Source organism: Volvox carteri (assembly GCF_000143455.1).
Source record: "Volvox carteri f. nagariensis unplaced genomic scaffold VOLCAscaffold_1, whole genome shotgun sequence".
Classification (NCBI taxonomy): Eukaryota; Viridiplantae; Chlorophyta; class Chlorophyceae; order Chlamydomonadales; family Volvocaceae; genus Volvox; species Volvox carteri.
The window spans coordinates 1,642,459-1,659,209 of record NW_003307545.1 but is presented as its reverse complement, the minus strand read 5'-3'; the positions used below and the strand labels follow the sequence as shown (position 1 = coordinate 1,659,209).

Sequence of the window (16,751 nt, the reverse complement as noted above, 5' to 3'; positions counted from 1 at the left end):
GCGCGACCATGCCGCCAAGTTATGATTACGGCGAGAGGCTGAATCGATTAAGGTCTGACATGCAACCCATTTTTACAGCTCAGAGTGAGTAGAAGGCCTGCGTAATTGGCTCATGTCATCCAATGAAGCGCTTTTGTTTCTCCTTCTCTTTGTTCCTCTTATATCACCCAAATAGACTGAGTACCAATTGTGCTCGGCTTTGAGTCCGCTTTCAAATAGCCATTCTTTGGCCAGCAGGAAGACCGATGGTGCGTTGGTGCGGCGTTTTCATGGTACAAGACGAAACGCACTAATCCATCATGGTAGGAAACAGCAGCATCCCCTGGAATTGCTAGCAGCACCGGCAGGCAAGGTTGTTGCCAGGAGGCTCCGTCGATGTCCATACCGCCTTTTCAGTAGAGCCATGCGTCGCATTTCTCATTTCCCAAATTCACTGATTTATATGTATTGTAACCTACATGCTTTCATGCACCTATCGCTAGAAGCTGGGCCGGCACATCCTTTGGACCTTAATGGCAACCCGCTGAAATGTCGTTGCCTTAACCTGCCGCCATCTTTGGTTTCAGGTCGCCGCAAAAGGCACATGGTACTATCGCTGCGACTATTATTTGTTGCCGATTCTGTCCTTGGGAGGTGTGCTCGGAGTCGGGCTCTGGGGCACCGTGCAGCAGTTGACCGCGGACGGTCACAGCAGCAGCGCTAGCAACCGGCGGAAGGAGGTGTGTGTGCCGCTGCCGCTGTCCGGGGCGCTGGTCCCTTCATGTCACACACCCAATCAAAAGCCCTCTCCGGCATGATGCAGCAGGAAAACCTGCTCGGGTTGCCTTGGGTTGCCTCGTCGCCTTCTATCGGTTCGTATGGTTTCGCTAGAACCAACCCCAAAACAGAAAAGCGCCACCAAGAGATGCGCGTACGCGCTAGCATTTAAGCACGAAGGGTTGCCTGCCGAGGTTCTTACTTCCGTCAGTTCCAGTTCAGGCCCCAAAGCGTGCCAAATGGAGGAATGAAACAAGAAGCTTGTTCCAGCCAACTGACGGGACGACACGCTCCACGCATAGGTGTGTGCATGACTGCCCCGTCACGCACGGTTCGCTGTATGGCCCCAGTAATGACGGACCCCAGGAAGCTCTGAGTCTTTATCTATGCGGACCAGAGTCAAGCCGCTGTACAACGTTATTGCTGAAGGCTAGCTTATAAGCTCCCTTTGGGAACGTACGGCATCTCAGCAATCTAATGCAGGACACTTATTCCTCATTCAATATGTGTGCTGCATGAGTTTTCCGATGCACGACCATTGCTAGCCATCAACAACAACTAAACAACACTCTGCACCCTGCCGGCCACACAACCGCGTTAGCCCAACCCGGCAAAGGTGATTTGAAGTCGGGACTGCACGAACAAAGGGCTCAATATCTTGAATGGATGAACGGCGGAGAGCTAGGAGTAGCAGTGCCCCACCCATATCACACCCTGGTAGCGTGCAGGGGCCGCAAACAAGTAGTAACCCAAGCCCGCCAGATACCAGGCGGATGGACCGGGCTGGCAGGTCAACCCCTCACATAACCTTCTCGTACTTATCGTGACTTGTTAAGTAAATACGTGTCAGTTTAAAATGGACCAACATGGCACAACTGATGAATGCTTGCACACATTCAAACTGCCACCACCACCACCACCACCACCACCACCACCACCACCACCACCACCACCAGCAGGCTGCGTTCGGATGCACATTGGGGGCCCTCATCCTTCTGGCGCTCGTCAATGCCAGGCTGATTTTCGCACTGGCTACATCACGGTATGTAATGATGTATGTATGTACGTAGATATGTATCTATGTACGAATTTACTGTGTAAATATGTATGTAAATTATGTTATCATGCTCTGCTGAGGGAACCCCTGTCCTGCCTGCTGAGTTAGTGAGCTCCTCCCGGGCACGCCAACTGTACCGTACCGCGCCGTACACAGCAGCGGTAATACTATACTGTAATAATGGCCGAGAATACTATCATTTGACCTATATGTATATATCTAAATATGTGTTGGGTTATCGTACATGCCACATATATAGGGCAGGCACTACTGGGTCAGGCAAAAGTACAGGGTCAGGCATTACTTGTAACGTACACACCAATGCCCCCGGAGGTTCCGGGGTCGAGACCAGTCAGGGTCGAAAACCCCCCGACGATGGAAGATAAAAGTGGCCCTAATCGATGGACGGTGGTGACCTCGGAAAAATAGACCTACGACTGACCAGGATGGAGTTGAGCCACCGTCCATCCGGCATATTCCGATGGATTTGGTGGGTGGTGGGTGGTGGGTGCTGAACCTGAGCGATCCATTGGGAAGTCGGCTAGAGTAACTGTAAGAGGGTGCCCCGAAATACCGGGGAAGGCAGGGTTTCGCCGCAGGGTAGCTGCCACGGGTGAAAATATGCTCCCCTGTCCCACCCATCACACGGCAGGCGACGGATCCGGGAGCTGCTGGGGGCGCTCCTGCTGTCCCCACAAGATGGCATCATGTCGCTATTGGGGCGGGCGCCAGCAGGTATGTATGTATGTATGTATGTATGTATGTATGTATGTATGTATGTATGTATGTATGTATGTATGTATGTATGTATGTATGTATGTATGTATGTATGTATGTATGTATGTATGTATGTATGTATGTATGTATGTATGTATGTATGTATGTATGTATGTATGTATGTATGTATGTATGTATGTATGTATGTATGTATGTATGTATGTATGCATGTCCTTGGGAAAACATTTACATAGTCTGATGATGGTCCTCCTGCGCAAAAGAGACTCATCGCTCCTTCGCCCATATCCATGCCCAGTCGCGCTCGCTCCGTCGCTCAGTTTTGGATCTTAACCCCGCTTCTTGGATTGCTTTCATCCTACCCACACGCTGCAATTACGCGTAATGGGCACCTTGGGATTCAGATGCCGCCACTGGCCGGCCCTGCGCAACCTCCCGGTATCGAATTAGCTCACAAAGCTTTCTTACTAGTCGATATCTTCCGCTACTTCTGCTTCTGTAGTAGCTGGCCGCTGAAAAGGCCTCTCGAGATGCTCGAGTGACCAAGCGCTTCGCGCATACTTATAGTTGGTATGTGTGCCGTACTGTGTACCAGCTACTACATATATGCATTAGAGATAGACATCACATCAGAGGATGGATGGGTACGTGCAGTTAGAGGTCCTGCTGCTGGCAAAGTGCTGAAGTACCCTGTACATGGCGTGTGCGTATGTGCCGTACTGCTGTACTACATCTACCACGCCTGCACGTGCCACCATACTTATAGGTGATCTTGGCACCGTGTCATTATCATCCGTAAAACATCTATCGGCTGTGTATTTATCCAGACGCAATGGGCATGTCTTCTCTTCCGCAGACACGCCCGCCAACATGCTGCTCAACATGATGGGTGACCTGCTAGAGGGCAGGGCACCCAGCACCCAGGAAGTGATCTTCATTCGGACCGCCCTGCTTAGCAACGCAGACGTATATCAGCCCGTCAACCTGCGCGCCACGCTTAAGGGCGCCAACCTAGATGTAAGATGGACGGCGTTAGCATGGGGATAGTAACGACGGGTTTATTTTATATTGATTGGGTCATATTCCTGATGGCAAGGAAGGCTGGAGGCTACTACGTACTATTAATGATAGGGGTTTGATGAGATGTTTGGTTGTGAGAAGGAAACTGATGAGGGCAGTAAGGGTTCGCTGCTGCTGCTGCTGCTGCTGCTGCTGCTGCTGCTGCTGCTGCTGCTGCTGTTGGGAATTAGGCTCGCTGGCTGGGGTAATACGTGTGCGTAGTGTCAGTGCCTGTGGCCGCTGGCGGTTACAGGAAGCTTCAGGAGGACAGATCAAGCTCCTTTATCCAGCAGGGAAACCTCTAGCAGCTAGGAACAGCAGCACCAGCAGCACCAGCAGCACACGCACCAGTATCTTTCCACTATGTATGCCTTTATATGAGTACATGTGTACCTGCCTTTTGCAAGGAAAGAGTCTAATGCCAAAGCTACAATCGCGTAATCAAAGTTTTGCTCGGTGCGTGGTGGCACTGGATGGAAGCCCTTTTATTATTTCCCTTTTCACACGGATGACGACCACCCGCTCACTACCCACCCACTCCTACATCCACCGCTTTTATCCAACCTCCAATCAATAGGCTGACGTGGCCCAGTCCCTCATGAACCAGCTGGGTGGTGGAGGAGGTGACGCCGGCAGGGGCTTCCCATTCCGGTTAACCCACACTAGCAGCAGTGGCAGTGATGGCGGTGGTGCAGGTCGTGAAGGTTGCAGCACAGCAAGCAGATTTCCCAATCCCTCTATTGCTACGGCTGCTACCATCACCACAACCGCTGCTGCTACTACTACTAGGAGGGCTATTTCTGCCACCGCAGGCGGTGCTGCGGACACCTACCCGCATGTCGTCATCATGCCAGCAGAATTACCAAGCGACGTGTTGTCGGCCGTTCGCCTCAGTAACGGCAGCGGGCCTCTGCGGCAGCCTGACGTTTGTGAGTCACTAACTAGTGCTTTGGCCCTGATCCTCACACCCCAGCCAACTATCTGGCAAGATCCCGGTACCACAACAGCTCTGGATGATGCGATGATGACCAGCAGCACTAATAAAAAAAATAATGTTCTGAAAGCTGGCCTTGAAGCGCGGCGGGAACTGAAGCCGCCCACTGCAGCATCGCTAGCAGCAGCTGCTGCTGCGCTGCTGACGGGTGAACGCAGGGCACCGGCGTTGCAAGCGTCTAAAACTGCAGCTGGGGCTCTGCTGGAGAAGGCGACGAGCCTGATGGACCGAAGCCGTCGCCAGCGGCGAGCGAGTGTTGACACACGGACACAGCATCAGATTACATCGGTGGCGGATGAGGCGCGTGACACCGCCAAGTCCCACACATCACTGCATGCCTTTGCATCTGCTCGGTGTGGCTCCACCGCAGGCAGTCATGATAACAATAATTGCAGTAGTAATAACAACTGTAACCCTAGCAGCGCTGTTAACGTTGTGCGGCTGGACTTCCGCTGTTCGTCGCTTCTGGTACCCGGTAGTAACACTACTACTGTCGCCATGGACGAGCATGCCTTCCCTGCCGCCACCACCATCGCAAGTTGTGGCGGTGGCGACGGGGGTGCAGAGGACGAAGAAGATATCGATGACTCCGCCACTGGCACAATTACTGGTGACGGGGAAAGCTGCGGCGGTAGGCTGCTGGCGGCGGCAACAGCGCCGCCACTGCAGCCGAGTGTCGAGACTCTCGTGCCTAGGCGGCTGTCGGCAGTGTGGGGCATCATGTCCAAGAGGAATAATAACAATAGCGCTACCCCAAGCGGCGGCTCTTGTAACCTCACCCTGGACGGCAATCCAAACACAGCACCTCACGTATCAGCAGGCGGCCGTGTAAGCCCCTCCTTGAGTCCTCGAAGTTTCACAGCGCGCCGTACCTCTGGCACACAGAGCCCCTGGTCAATTGTGGCCTCGGAGCTGCTCCAGCATGCCCATAGCCGACTGGGCCTTGGAGGCGGCAGTGGCGGCAGCGCCTTGCAACGTGCCGCAAATGTGCGGGCAGCAGCCTCAGAGGTGGCGACGGTGAGCTCCGTGATCGACATGCGCACTGCTACAGCTGCAGCTGCAGTTGCTGCTGCCAATGCAGCAGCGGCAGCTGCCGCCGCAGAGGAGGCCGCGAAGAAGAGCATGCCGCCACCCGCAGCGGTGCTTGAAGAGGTAAGTACAACCAATCCGATGCAGAAGAGAACATGAATCTAGACAGTGGTTTCGGGGCGTTCAAGTGCAGTGCAGCTACATTTCGTCCCATGTGGCCCCGGGGTGGCAGGGAGCCACGAAGGTGACGCCAGCGAGACCGACAGACCGACCAGTACAACATGTCAACAAATGTATTACGTACAGAAACTGCAGGTCGATGCGCGTTGCTACTTTGAAATCGTACAGGGTGATGAGTTAAGTACGGACTTCCTACACAGTAGAAGCCAAGAAGACAGCCAAGAAAACTGTAAAACCGTACGTACCACGCATACCGATGAGCATATATGTATACATCTGCTACACATGTAGCAAGTGATAAAGAAACGTCGTGTGATCTTTCCAATACCAAGTAGGTAACGGCATATCACTCTTTACGGACTCACATAGGTGGAGAGGCTGCTGTCGGGTGCCGATGGCTGGCAGTTCGACACGTGGGGCCTTCAGGCTGCCACAGGCGGTCACGCGCTGTCAGCTCTGGGCTTCTACATCATACAGAGGGAGGGCCTCATCAAGGCCTTCCGCATCCAACCTGTCACGCTGGCCAGGTAGGCATGTGTGAGTGCATGGGCCTTGGAGGATCTGTTGCTTTCTTTCTCTTGGGGGCTGCTGAGGGCATTTCCTTCTTAAATAGCCGGGATCGCGCAGCCAATCTATAGGGAAAAGAATTTGCGGAAAAAAGGTCACGAGTTCAAATCCGGATCGAGGTTGTTTCAGATCATTAAGTCCAAGACTCTCGGTGGAATGTCCGGCTGGTTGACAGAGCCCACGTGCTACAGTTACAGTTACATATCCGCAGTCCGACTATGTGTCAAGAGACGTCCGAGATAGTGTCCAAAACCGGGTTGGAGTAACCGCCAATCGTGGACGGTTCCCGGACGCTGGCAGTATGGGTAAGGAGCCGATAGGGGATAAGGAACCCGCCTTGAATGCATTACTGGTGCGTGGCCAATGTCGACCCCAATCACCTCTATCTTCAGCTCCTCAATACATACTGGGGTTCATGGCCGCTGGTGAAGGGGGCCGCTGGTGAAGGGGGCCTCTGGTGAAGGGGGCCGCTGGTGAAGGGGGCCGCTGGTGAAGGGGCCCGCTGGTGAAGCTTAACCACCCTGTAACGACATACATACATACATACTGGGGTTCATGGCCTCGATTAAGCTACCCGCGCGTGCTCATCAGGCTTCTCCGACAAGTCGAGGCTGGCTACATGGACAATCCGTACCATAATGCCGTACATGCTGCGGATGTACTGCAGACCCTCCACGTCATCATCCACACCGCACAGCTCCACATCCACTATCTTGACCCTCTGGGGCTGCTGGCGGCGTACTATGCAGCGGTGAGCTGGGATACGGGTGGAGGTCGTCGCGATCGATCACTCGATGGGTAGAGGCCCGTTTATAATAGTAGCACACGTAGTTCGCTGCTCGCCGGTAATTTTATGCCGAGGACAAACGAATGACCTTTCTTTATCTGCATGTAAATATGTGCGTACGGGTGTACTGCCTTTCCGTTGCTCCTTTCTTGCCGCCGCCAAGGTTATATATAAATCCCAGCCATACATATATACATACATACATGCATACATCGACCCCCATCCCTCCGTCCATTGCCAGCTCCAGATAGCAGTCAAAAATAATGTAATTCCAGAACCCTGCTGCTGCCTGCCGACCTTTCTTGTTACGTGAACTAACTGAAACAACCATAAGCAACCGTAACCAACCGAACCAGCTTCTTCCGCTCGATCACCCTCGTACGACGAGCGAGCGACGCAGTACAAGCTTGCGTTGCTTATGCGAACTTGTGATGTTGTTCTTACAGAGTGGGAGGCTTCTGGGCCACTTGAACACATCATGACTGTCATTACTACGATTTATCACACCATACAGCACCATCCACCATTACCACACTGTACTACGCCATACGTATTGCAAGTCCAATGCAGATGATTCTGCCTTCTAGAATCCCTCCGCAATCTTTCACCCGAGAACCCAACCCATGGCGTCTCGTCGGCACACATGCTCCCTCCCGCTCTTTACATCTTCCCCTCCCCATGGGTGGCCACCCACCGCTGCCGTAATACCTCTCCTACATTCCCACACACGTGTGCGCGGTAAACACTGGCAGATCGTGCACGACTACGGGCACCCGGGGGTGACCAACGACTTCCTGGTGGCCGTTTCGGACCCGCTGGCGGTCAGGTACAACGACCGGTCACCGCTGGAAAACCACCATTGCGCGGCCGCTTTTGAGCTGCTACAGAAGCCAGAACTGGATTTCCTGGCACCGCTGACGAAGGCCGAGCGGACCACATTCAGGAAGCAGGTGTGTTTGCTCGGCCCGGGTCACTCGGGTCCCTTTGTGGGCCAGGGAATGTAGGGAGGCACTTTCGCCATTCGCCCTTTTCTCTCCCCCCCCTTTTTGCATGCTCATGAACCTCTTAGATAGCCTAGCTCCCGACTAATGACTAATGATGGCGACGAGCGATTGTGAGAACAGGGTGAGTTAGGAAAACCCAAACCTGGTACTGGTATTATATTATGTAATTCGCCATTACGTCGCCTATGCATATATACGCGCGAACATTGAGCTCTGACCAGACTGAATTTTTTTCAAAAAACAACGCTGCACACATACGCTGCATACGTGCTATCATTGCATGTAAAGGCTGGCTGCTGATTAGTACAGGCTGATTTATCATTCGTATGGTCTTTCTGTGCAAAGCGTGTGAAGCTATGCAAGGAAAAAAAGGATTTTACCCCGCCTGGTAAACCGATTATCGGCGGGGTAACACATCGTTAGTTTAAAGGCCCCGGTAGGTGACTCCCCCTCTCGGTAACCCTCCGGCCCCAACCGAGGCCCCACCCTACCGACCGGTTGGGCTGGAGGGTTACCGATTGTTGACCGACCGGTCGAATAGTACATATATATGCCATAGGGAGTTTGAGTTGAGTCGTAGTAGTGGACTGTTGAGCTATATATTGTGAGGGGCCCACCTACACACACACACACATATACATACATACACACACATACACGGCGCTACGCACAGGTAACGAAATCGCCGTACATGTAGACATAGCATTTTTAAGGGGTTCTTGCGAGTGGCTGTTATTGACCAATTAGCTAAAAAAATTTGATTCTTTTACTGAATTGGCACAATTACCGATTACTAAGGAAAAATTACCCTTGTAGCACGCACCCTTCTCATCTATCTGCATACCCATCGCGCCACCGAGTTTGAGTGGGTCCCGCAAAATTGCCGCTAACTTCCTTCGCGATCTGTAGTAGCTGGCAACTGAAAAGGCCTTCAATCGCCGTACATGTACGTCTTATTACTTACTTTGCACTTCTGCATCATCTACGTAGGCAATCGATATGGTTCTGGCCACCGACATGAAACAGCACTTTTCGATTCTCTCCCATTTCAATACCGTACACCGCCTGGCAGCTTACTCGCAACATCAACAACAACAACAGCAGTCTGCGGCTGCTACACCCTCGCCACCAGCCCCGAGTAATAAGCAACAAAAACGGACGATGCGACGCACTATCACACGCGCGCTAAGGTGCGCTCGTTTTAAACGCACCCTGCACTGCCACGCGCGGTCCTATGGCCTGCAGTAGGTATCTACTTCCTCATCATGTGTGTGCGTACATATGTATATATGTATGTATGATATGCATGCATCCTATGTCTGCAGCAGCAGCAGCAGTAGCAACAGCAACTGACGGACGTGGAACCGCGCGCCCACCCCTGCGCTGTGTTTCGGCCCCCGGTCAGGGCCCCCGACGGCCGGCACGCGTCGTCCTTTCTCAGGGCGAGCTTTGCCCACACAGTTTAATTCCACCCCCCGTCAGCAACAGCAACAACAGCGCGCCAATTTCCATGTACACTTACCTGATATGTTGTAATGTATGTATGTATGTCCATCTCGCTCCTGATACAGTACGATAAACGACAGCACTCAAGACATGCCGGCAGTGCCATCAACTGCCTTCGCCGCCTTTTGGTCCGAGCCGCCTCCGAAACCGTTGGACGAGACCGAGCGGCTGTTGAGTCTCCAGGTGGCGCTCAAAGCCGCGGACATCGGGCACCTGGGGGAGGAGCTGACGGTCCACCAAAGGTGCGCACGTACGTACGTATGTATGTATGTGCGTATGTATGTACGTATGTACGTATGCACGTATGTATGTGCGCAGAGTAAGAGATACATACGTAGGCTAGGTATGTATGCATGCATGTATGTCAGCCTTAGTAGGCTGCAGGCCCTTGGTCCCCATCCCTCGGGGCTCCAGGTGTGGGCCCCACTTGGGTTACACTTTTGGAGAGTAACGCAACGTAACTCCAGAAGGTGTAAAGCACACACACTCACTCACACACTCACACACTCACACACACTCACACACACTCACACACACTCACACACTCACACACACTCACACACACACGCTCACACACTCACACGCTCACACACTCACACACTCACACACTCACACACACACACACACTCACACACTCACACACACACTCACACTCACACACTCACACTCACACACTCACACACACTCACACTCACACACTCACACACTCACACACTCACACACTCACACACTCACACACTCACACACTCACACACTCACACACTCACACACTCACACACACTCACACACTCACACACTCACACACTCACACACACTCACACACACTCACACACACACACTCACACACACTCACACACACTCACACACACACACTCACACACACTCACACACTCACACACTCACACACACTCACACACTCACACACACTCACACACTCACACACACTCACACACTCACACACTCACACACACTCACACTCACACACTCACACACTCACACACACTCACACACTCACACACTCACACACTCACACACTCACACACTCACACACTCACACACTCACACACTCACACACTCACACACTCACACACTCACACACTCACACACTCACTCTGACATGCAAAAGAAAGGCACGTGCAAAAGAAAAGCTCGTGGGTAGGGGCCTGCCGCGTGGTGGGTGAGAGGTAAGAGAGCCCGACCGGCAGAGCGACAGCGCAGGGATTTCCGGACAGAGCGAGACAGGTGATGCTGCTGGCTGGCTGGTGTCCGTGGAGGCGCATGGGCCGGGTTGCTGTTGGGCTTCTTCTGAACTACGTGTTCCTTCGCGATGGCCAGCTGCGCAGTTGGGGACGGAGGAGCTTAGATTTAATTTGGCGTGGATGCCTGGATGTATGTACCAGCAACGCCGTCAGCACTGCCGCCGCACAACTGCTCGAACCCCACGCGCCCAATGTCATGTCATTTCACATGTAAGTAATGTTTTTTTGGCATGCATGCATGCATGCATGCATGCAGGTGGCTAGCGGCTCTGGAGGAGGAGTTCTTCCTGCAAGGTGATCGGGAGCGGGCGCTGGGGCTGCCCATCAGCCCCCTGTTCGACCGGGCCAAACAAGGAGTCAGCAAGAGCCAGGTGGGCTTCTACGACTTCGTGGCGCTGCCGCTGCTGCACGCCCTCACCGGCGCCTTCCCCGGGACGCAGCAGCTTATGAAGTGCTTTGTGGGGAATTATAACCATTGGCGGCAGGTGGAGGGACAGCAGCCCTTGGAGATACCAACGGCCGCCGCCGCCGGAGGGGATAAGCCGGGGCCTGGTGGAAGGCGCGGCGGCCAGCAGCAGCAGCAGCAACAGCAGCAGCAGTCCAGCGCCACCGCCGCCGCCGCCATGGCAGCAGCCAACGCCCCGACAGCGCCCGCCAGCAGCCCCGCTGGTGTGGTGCTATCGGCCGCCACCTTCCCCGCCAATGCCGCCGACGTCGCCAGGCGAGTTTCGGAGCAGGGCGACGGGCTGGAGAGTCTTCTGCTCGCTGTGCCCGACGATGCAGTGCTATCCGTGGTCCTGGCAGGGAGCGATGATAAAGTGTAAAAATTTTATCCAATACAGTTTTGTTGTTATTCGTTGAGCCGCTGCATGAGGAGAAAAGAATCAGAACTGATGTGTTGATAGGGAGCGAGGTTGGTTCATGTTATTGCTGCTATAAGGAAAGGAGTTCGGGAATGCGTAAAGTATGTATGTTGTTACAGGGTGGTTAACTTCGCCAGCGGCCCCCTTTCCCGGGGCAGTCCCTGCTCTCCCCTGCTAGAGGGGCACCCTAATCCGTCACCCCATCCGACTTCAGAATGTATTCGTTGGGTTCGGCAACTCACCACCAGCATCCAACCAAATCTAGCGGATCAACGGCGCATCAACTTAGTTCCTGGTCAGCTCGCAAGTTGATATTATCACGTCCTACACCGTCCATATGATGGGGGGCCACCTCCCATTTCATCACTCCTCAAACACCCGAGGAGCCGGCAGGCGGATTTGAACCCGGGTCGACTGGGTCGACTGGGAGCAGAAGTCAGGCCTTAACCTCTGCCAGCCGCCTGCCAAAGTATGAATTGTTTGCACGTGTATGTTCTACTCCATTATTTGTCCTAATCTAGCTTTTGTTTGCGACTTGTTTCTTTTGTTGTTGTCGGGAACTAAAGCTAAAACTGCCGACAAAAACGACGGAGCATAAGAAATCCAGCGACGGCACACGAATCCATCTATTTATGTCCTCGCTCGCATTGTGGTTAGCTTGTGGCTTGTGGCTGTCTAAGCGGTACTTTTTTGACAGGTAATGCATCAATCCAAGCCATTTTATTAGACAGGCTGCGGCGGCTACATCTACATGGCTCCGGCGGAAAGGAACCAAACAAGCGAGTTCGATGCTTGGGCGCTGCATGATACCCAGCAGCGAGGTTGCTTGCATTGGTTTTTTAGTAGCATCGCAATTGATGGAGCAAAGTGATATAAGTAGTGTGAGCAATACCAGCACCACCAGCAGCACCACCAGCAGCGGCGGACGGCTTTACGGGCGGTGATCTGCCGAAGCTAGCTAATTCGCTGATAGATGACTGTACGAGCAAGTGAATCTATCGCAATGGGCGTAATGTATATAGCGAGAGTCTGTAACCACCCACCGCAGCAGCTGCTGTTGGTCCCGGGAACAACCAGGCGATGGCGTAACTGAAGGATGTAAGGGTTTTAGGGTTTTAGGGTTTTAGGGACCGTCGGGGTGGACAGGAGAGAGGATGACCCGCTGCACACTATCACACAGATTTTTCATCATGCAGAATTGAATTTCCACACTTTTTAAGTAAGCCACGGTCACTTGCGCCCACTTCGACGGATAGCCCCCGTTATGCTGCCGGTCAGTACGGCCGGTACGACACGTAACTAACCACATTAACCGCAGGACAAGAAAAAGCTACGTACGTACGGTTATTGGAGCCCCGCTGCTATCGGGCTCGAGCACGGCGTATTGCTTGTATCGTTTTATGTTTATTGATGAGCGGCAGGAGGGTTGTGAGAGGAAGAAGGGAGATTGCGAGAGGCAATCGAGTGTTTGGTTTGCGCGGACTCCATCTCTCCAAGCAAGCAAGCGGCTTGAAGCCCGCAGCCAGCAGGCTCTTGCTGAAGCCGGATGAGCGCACTCCCTGCAGCGCGCTAGGGGAAGTGGTTTCCCATAATTATCACGGCGGTGGGACTGTCCCCTCAGGGACAGAAAACGTATCTATGGCACTATCGATTGAGTTCATTTTGCTTGGCAGAGCCGATCGAGTAGCAACTGCTGCTGCTGCAGCAGCTGGGACGTATTATGAATAGTCCAATAGCCATATGCATTCCCATGAAATGCATAGTGAGAGATGGATTAAAATCAAGAGTGTGCATGGGACGTATGCAGAAGCAAGACAATGGAGGGAAAGCAAGGTGCAACCTCTTTTGCGGTTTTTTAGGGTCGCAACGCGGCCGATGTCCTTGGAAGCCGAATGAGCGGGTGATTCGTGATGGCGGCATGAAGGACACGCTGCTGGTGCGGGAATCCCGCTGGTGCCGGTGCCTGTGTGTGTATGTGTGTGTATGTGTGTATGTATGTGTGTGTATGTGTGTATGTATGTGTGTGTATGTGTGTATGTGTGTGTATGTGTGTGTGTGTGTTTTAATATCTGAGCGGCGAGAAAAAAGGCCGAAGTGGGTACCGATGTGGGCTCCGTAGTCCAGCGACGTGTCAGCCTTTTTCAGAAGAAATGTAGACATAACTTGGATGTTCCAAGAAGATGTTGAACAGAACTGTGAATGATATCATGAGACCGCAACAAAGCGCGGCGCTCTATTGGAGTGTGTGTGTGTGGGTGGTGGTGTGTGTGTGTGTGCGTGTGTGTGTGTGTGTGTGTGTGTGTGTGTATGTGTGTGTGTGTCTCTGTGTGTATGTGTGTGTGCCTGGTGCATGGGTATGTAAACCATTACATTTATCAGGCGGAGATGATGCCTTGTTGTGTACATTACCCGACACCAAACATAGCAAATCTGATATCATTCACCCTGGAAGGTTATAGGATCCGACAATGGGCGGGCTAAGCTCCCGTCGACCGGAAGAGGGAGGATATACAACTCCCGTGCCAATGGGCGCTGAAGGAACCTGGTATGTACAGGATTCTGACCAGCGAGCTGATCGGGGTCGGAATTGATGAAGCCGTTGATCGCATCCGATAATACCCACTGGATGCCGGTGGTGGGTGCTGAACTCAACAAAGATATCTTTAATTCCTTGTAAACCGGCATGGCCAGGGAGGATGAAGGAGAGGATGAAGGAGAGGATGAAGGAGAGGATGAAGGAGAGGATGAAGGAGCCCCGAAACAATGGGGATGGTCTGGACTGCATGCTCTGACTGCTGCTGAGCGAAACACGAGCCCGAGCGATGGTGAATGGCTACAAATCGAAGCTGGTGAACATGGAGGCAGGGGTACGGCAAGGGTGCCCCCTCGCGCCCTTGCTCTACCTCTTCGTTGCCCAGGCCCTACAATGCTGGCTCCGGAGCCAAGACGTGGGGATCAAATTACAGCCGGCCGACTCACAACCAGTCACCGCGTGTCAATATGCGGATGACACGGAAGTGGCGCTGCAGGGTGAAGACTCAGTCCCTTCGTTCCTCCAGGCCATGGACACCTTTGCCCGGGCATCTGGCCAACGCCTAAATCTCGACAAAGTGGAGCTGCTGTGGATTGGCCAATTAAACCAACAGCAGGCGCAACCTGCAACCCAGGCCGGACCCCAATCAGCTGCCCCTCAGCAGGAGTCAATAGGAGGTCTCAAGGTGGTGACCACCACCCTGAACCTGCCGATTGACAACCAGCCATCCCCGCCACAGCCCGACTGGATGAAGAGACCCGGGGAAGCCAAGCGGCGACTGCAGCGGCTCTCCCGCTTCCCGCTATCAGCATTCGGTCGAGCCACAGCGGCATCAGTGTACGGAATGCAGACAGTCACCTGGCACATGGAGCATGGTGGGCCGCCCCCCAACCGTACGCTGGACGAAATAGAACGCCTAACGGCCCGCCTAGTCGACCGGCAGCAGGGCCCAGAAGACCCCGGCCGCCGCTTGACAGGGGTGCCTAAGGATCTCTTGACCGGCCACCCGTCGGCTGGAGGCTTTGGCCTGCTGCCCCTCCAGCAACACATCCAGGCTCGGCATGCGGTATGGGCTGTGCGCTTCATCATAGCGGCCCTCGGGCTATCTAACGCGTCATGTGGGCCAGGGACAGGTGGAGCTGCAGGAACCACAGGTGGTACCGGGGGGCACGGGAGAGCAGATGGTGGTCTCCATCCCTGGGTCCGGACGCTCTCCGCCTATATGCTGCTCACCCACCCCGCCTTCCAACCGTGGGCCCTGACGACCGCCAGCCAAGCCGGGCCCCGACTCGGCGGCAGCGATCTACCCACGGATATCAGCCGGATTGTGGGCGCCCTGGGACACCTACCACCGCTCCGGGATATCGAGACCAACCCCCTGTCCCCCGGACCGTGGTGCTGGGCAACCGCGTTGTGGGGTAACCCGTTGCTCCCCAATACCAGCGAGGCAGACCCAGACAGCTTGAACCGCCGCCCGGGCCTGGAGGCGCACTTCGTGGGGATCGCTACATGCAGGAAACTGCAAACGGTTGGCGACCTAGTGCGGATCTGGGACCTAGTGGTGCATACTCGAGTGGCCTCCCTCCCCAGGTCGACCTGGCCCGCATGGGTCAGGACACACCTCGACCCGTCAACCCCAGCGCCCACGCGGGACAGGTCAGCGACCCTGGCAGCCCTTAAGACGCTACATGGCGCTATCAACCCGGCCTGGCTCGAAGCTGCAAGAGCAGTGGAAACCCAACAGCAACAGCAACCCCAGCCGCAGGCACAGCTGCAGCCACAGCCGCAGTCACAGCCACAGCCGCAGCCACAGCCGCAGATACAGCCACAACAGCTGCAAACACAACCACAGCTACAGACACAACATCAGCCGCAGCCGCAACAGCAGCAACAGCCGCAGCAGCAGCTACAGACGCAGCCGCATGAGCAGCAACCCCAACAGCAGCAGCCAGAGATGCCAACGCCGGGGGACATGACGGCTCCAAGCACCCCCAACAGCACTCAGGCAATGGCTATGATCCTAAAGCGGGTCGGATGGCAGATACCGGGCGGCACAACAAACGTCCCACTCACACGCCTGACGGTCCGCCTAGCGACACAACTGCAATGCGGGGCCACGGAGGAGAAACGGGGACGCTTGATGGCAGCATTTGTGCAAGAAGCGTTGGACCCGCAGGAAACGGCACCTTCCTCCTCAGCGGAAACAAGCCGCTTCAGGGCGACGCAAGCCCGCTTGTGGTCGGGGGTGCGGTGGGAGAACGAGAACAAAGAAACGCTGTGGCGGCTTGCCGTGGACGGCATCCCCCTGCCCGGCAACACGCACCTGGCCCGCATGGTGCCTGAGCGCTGTGGGTGTGGAGGGTCCGGCAACGCCAGCAACCAGCACTGCTCCCCACGCATGCACCACTTCTGGGAATGCCCC

At 54.4% G+C, this 16,751-nt stretch overlaps 1 protein-coding gene across 1 annotated transcript; it reads left to right on the top strand.

The window, feature by feature from the left end:
- Positions 1-6,209: 6,209 nt before the first annotated feature.
- On the top strand, positions 6,210-11,436 carry pde3 (3'5'-cyclic nucleotide phosphodiesterase; the record flags this gene model as incomplete). Its single annotated transcript, XM_002946019.1, has 6 exons — positions 6,210-6,337; positions 6,969-7,128; positions 7,917-8,114; positions 9,159-9,224; positions 9,900-10,033; positions 11,190-11,436. Coding segments are annotated over 6 exons (933 nt in total), but the record flags the coding sequence as incomplete, so codon positions are not given.
- Positions 11,437-16,751: the final 5,315 nt, after the last annotated feature.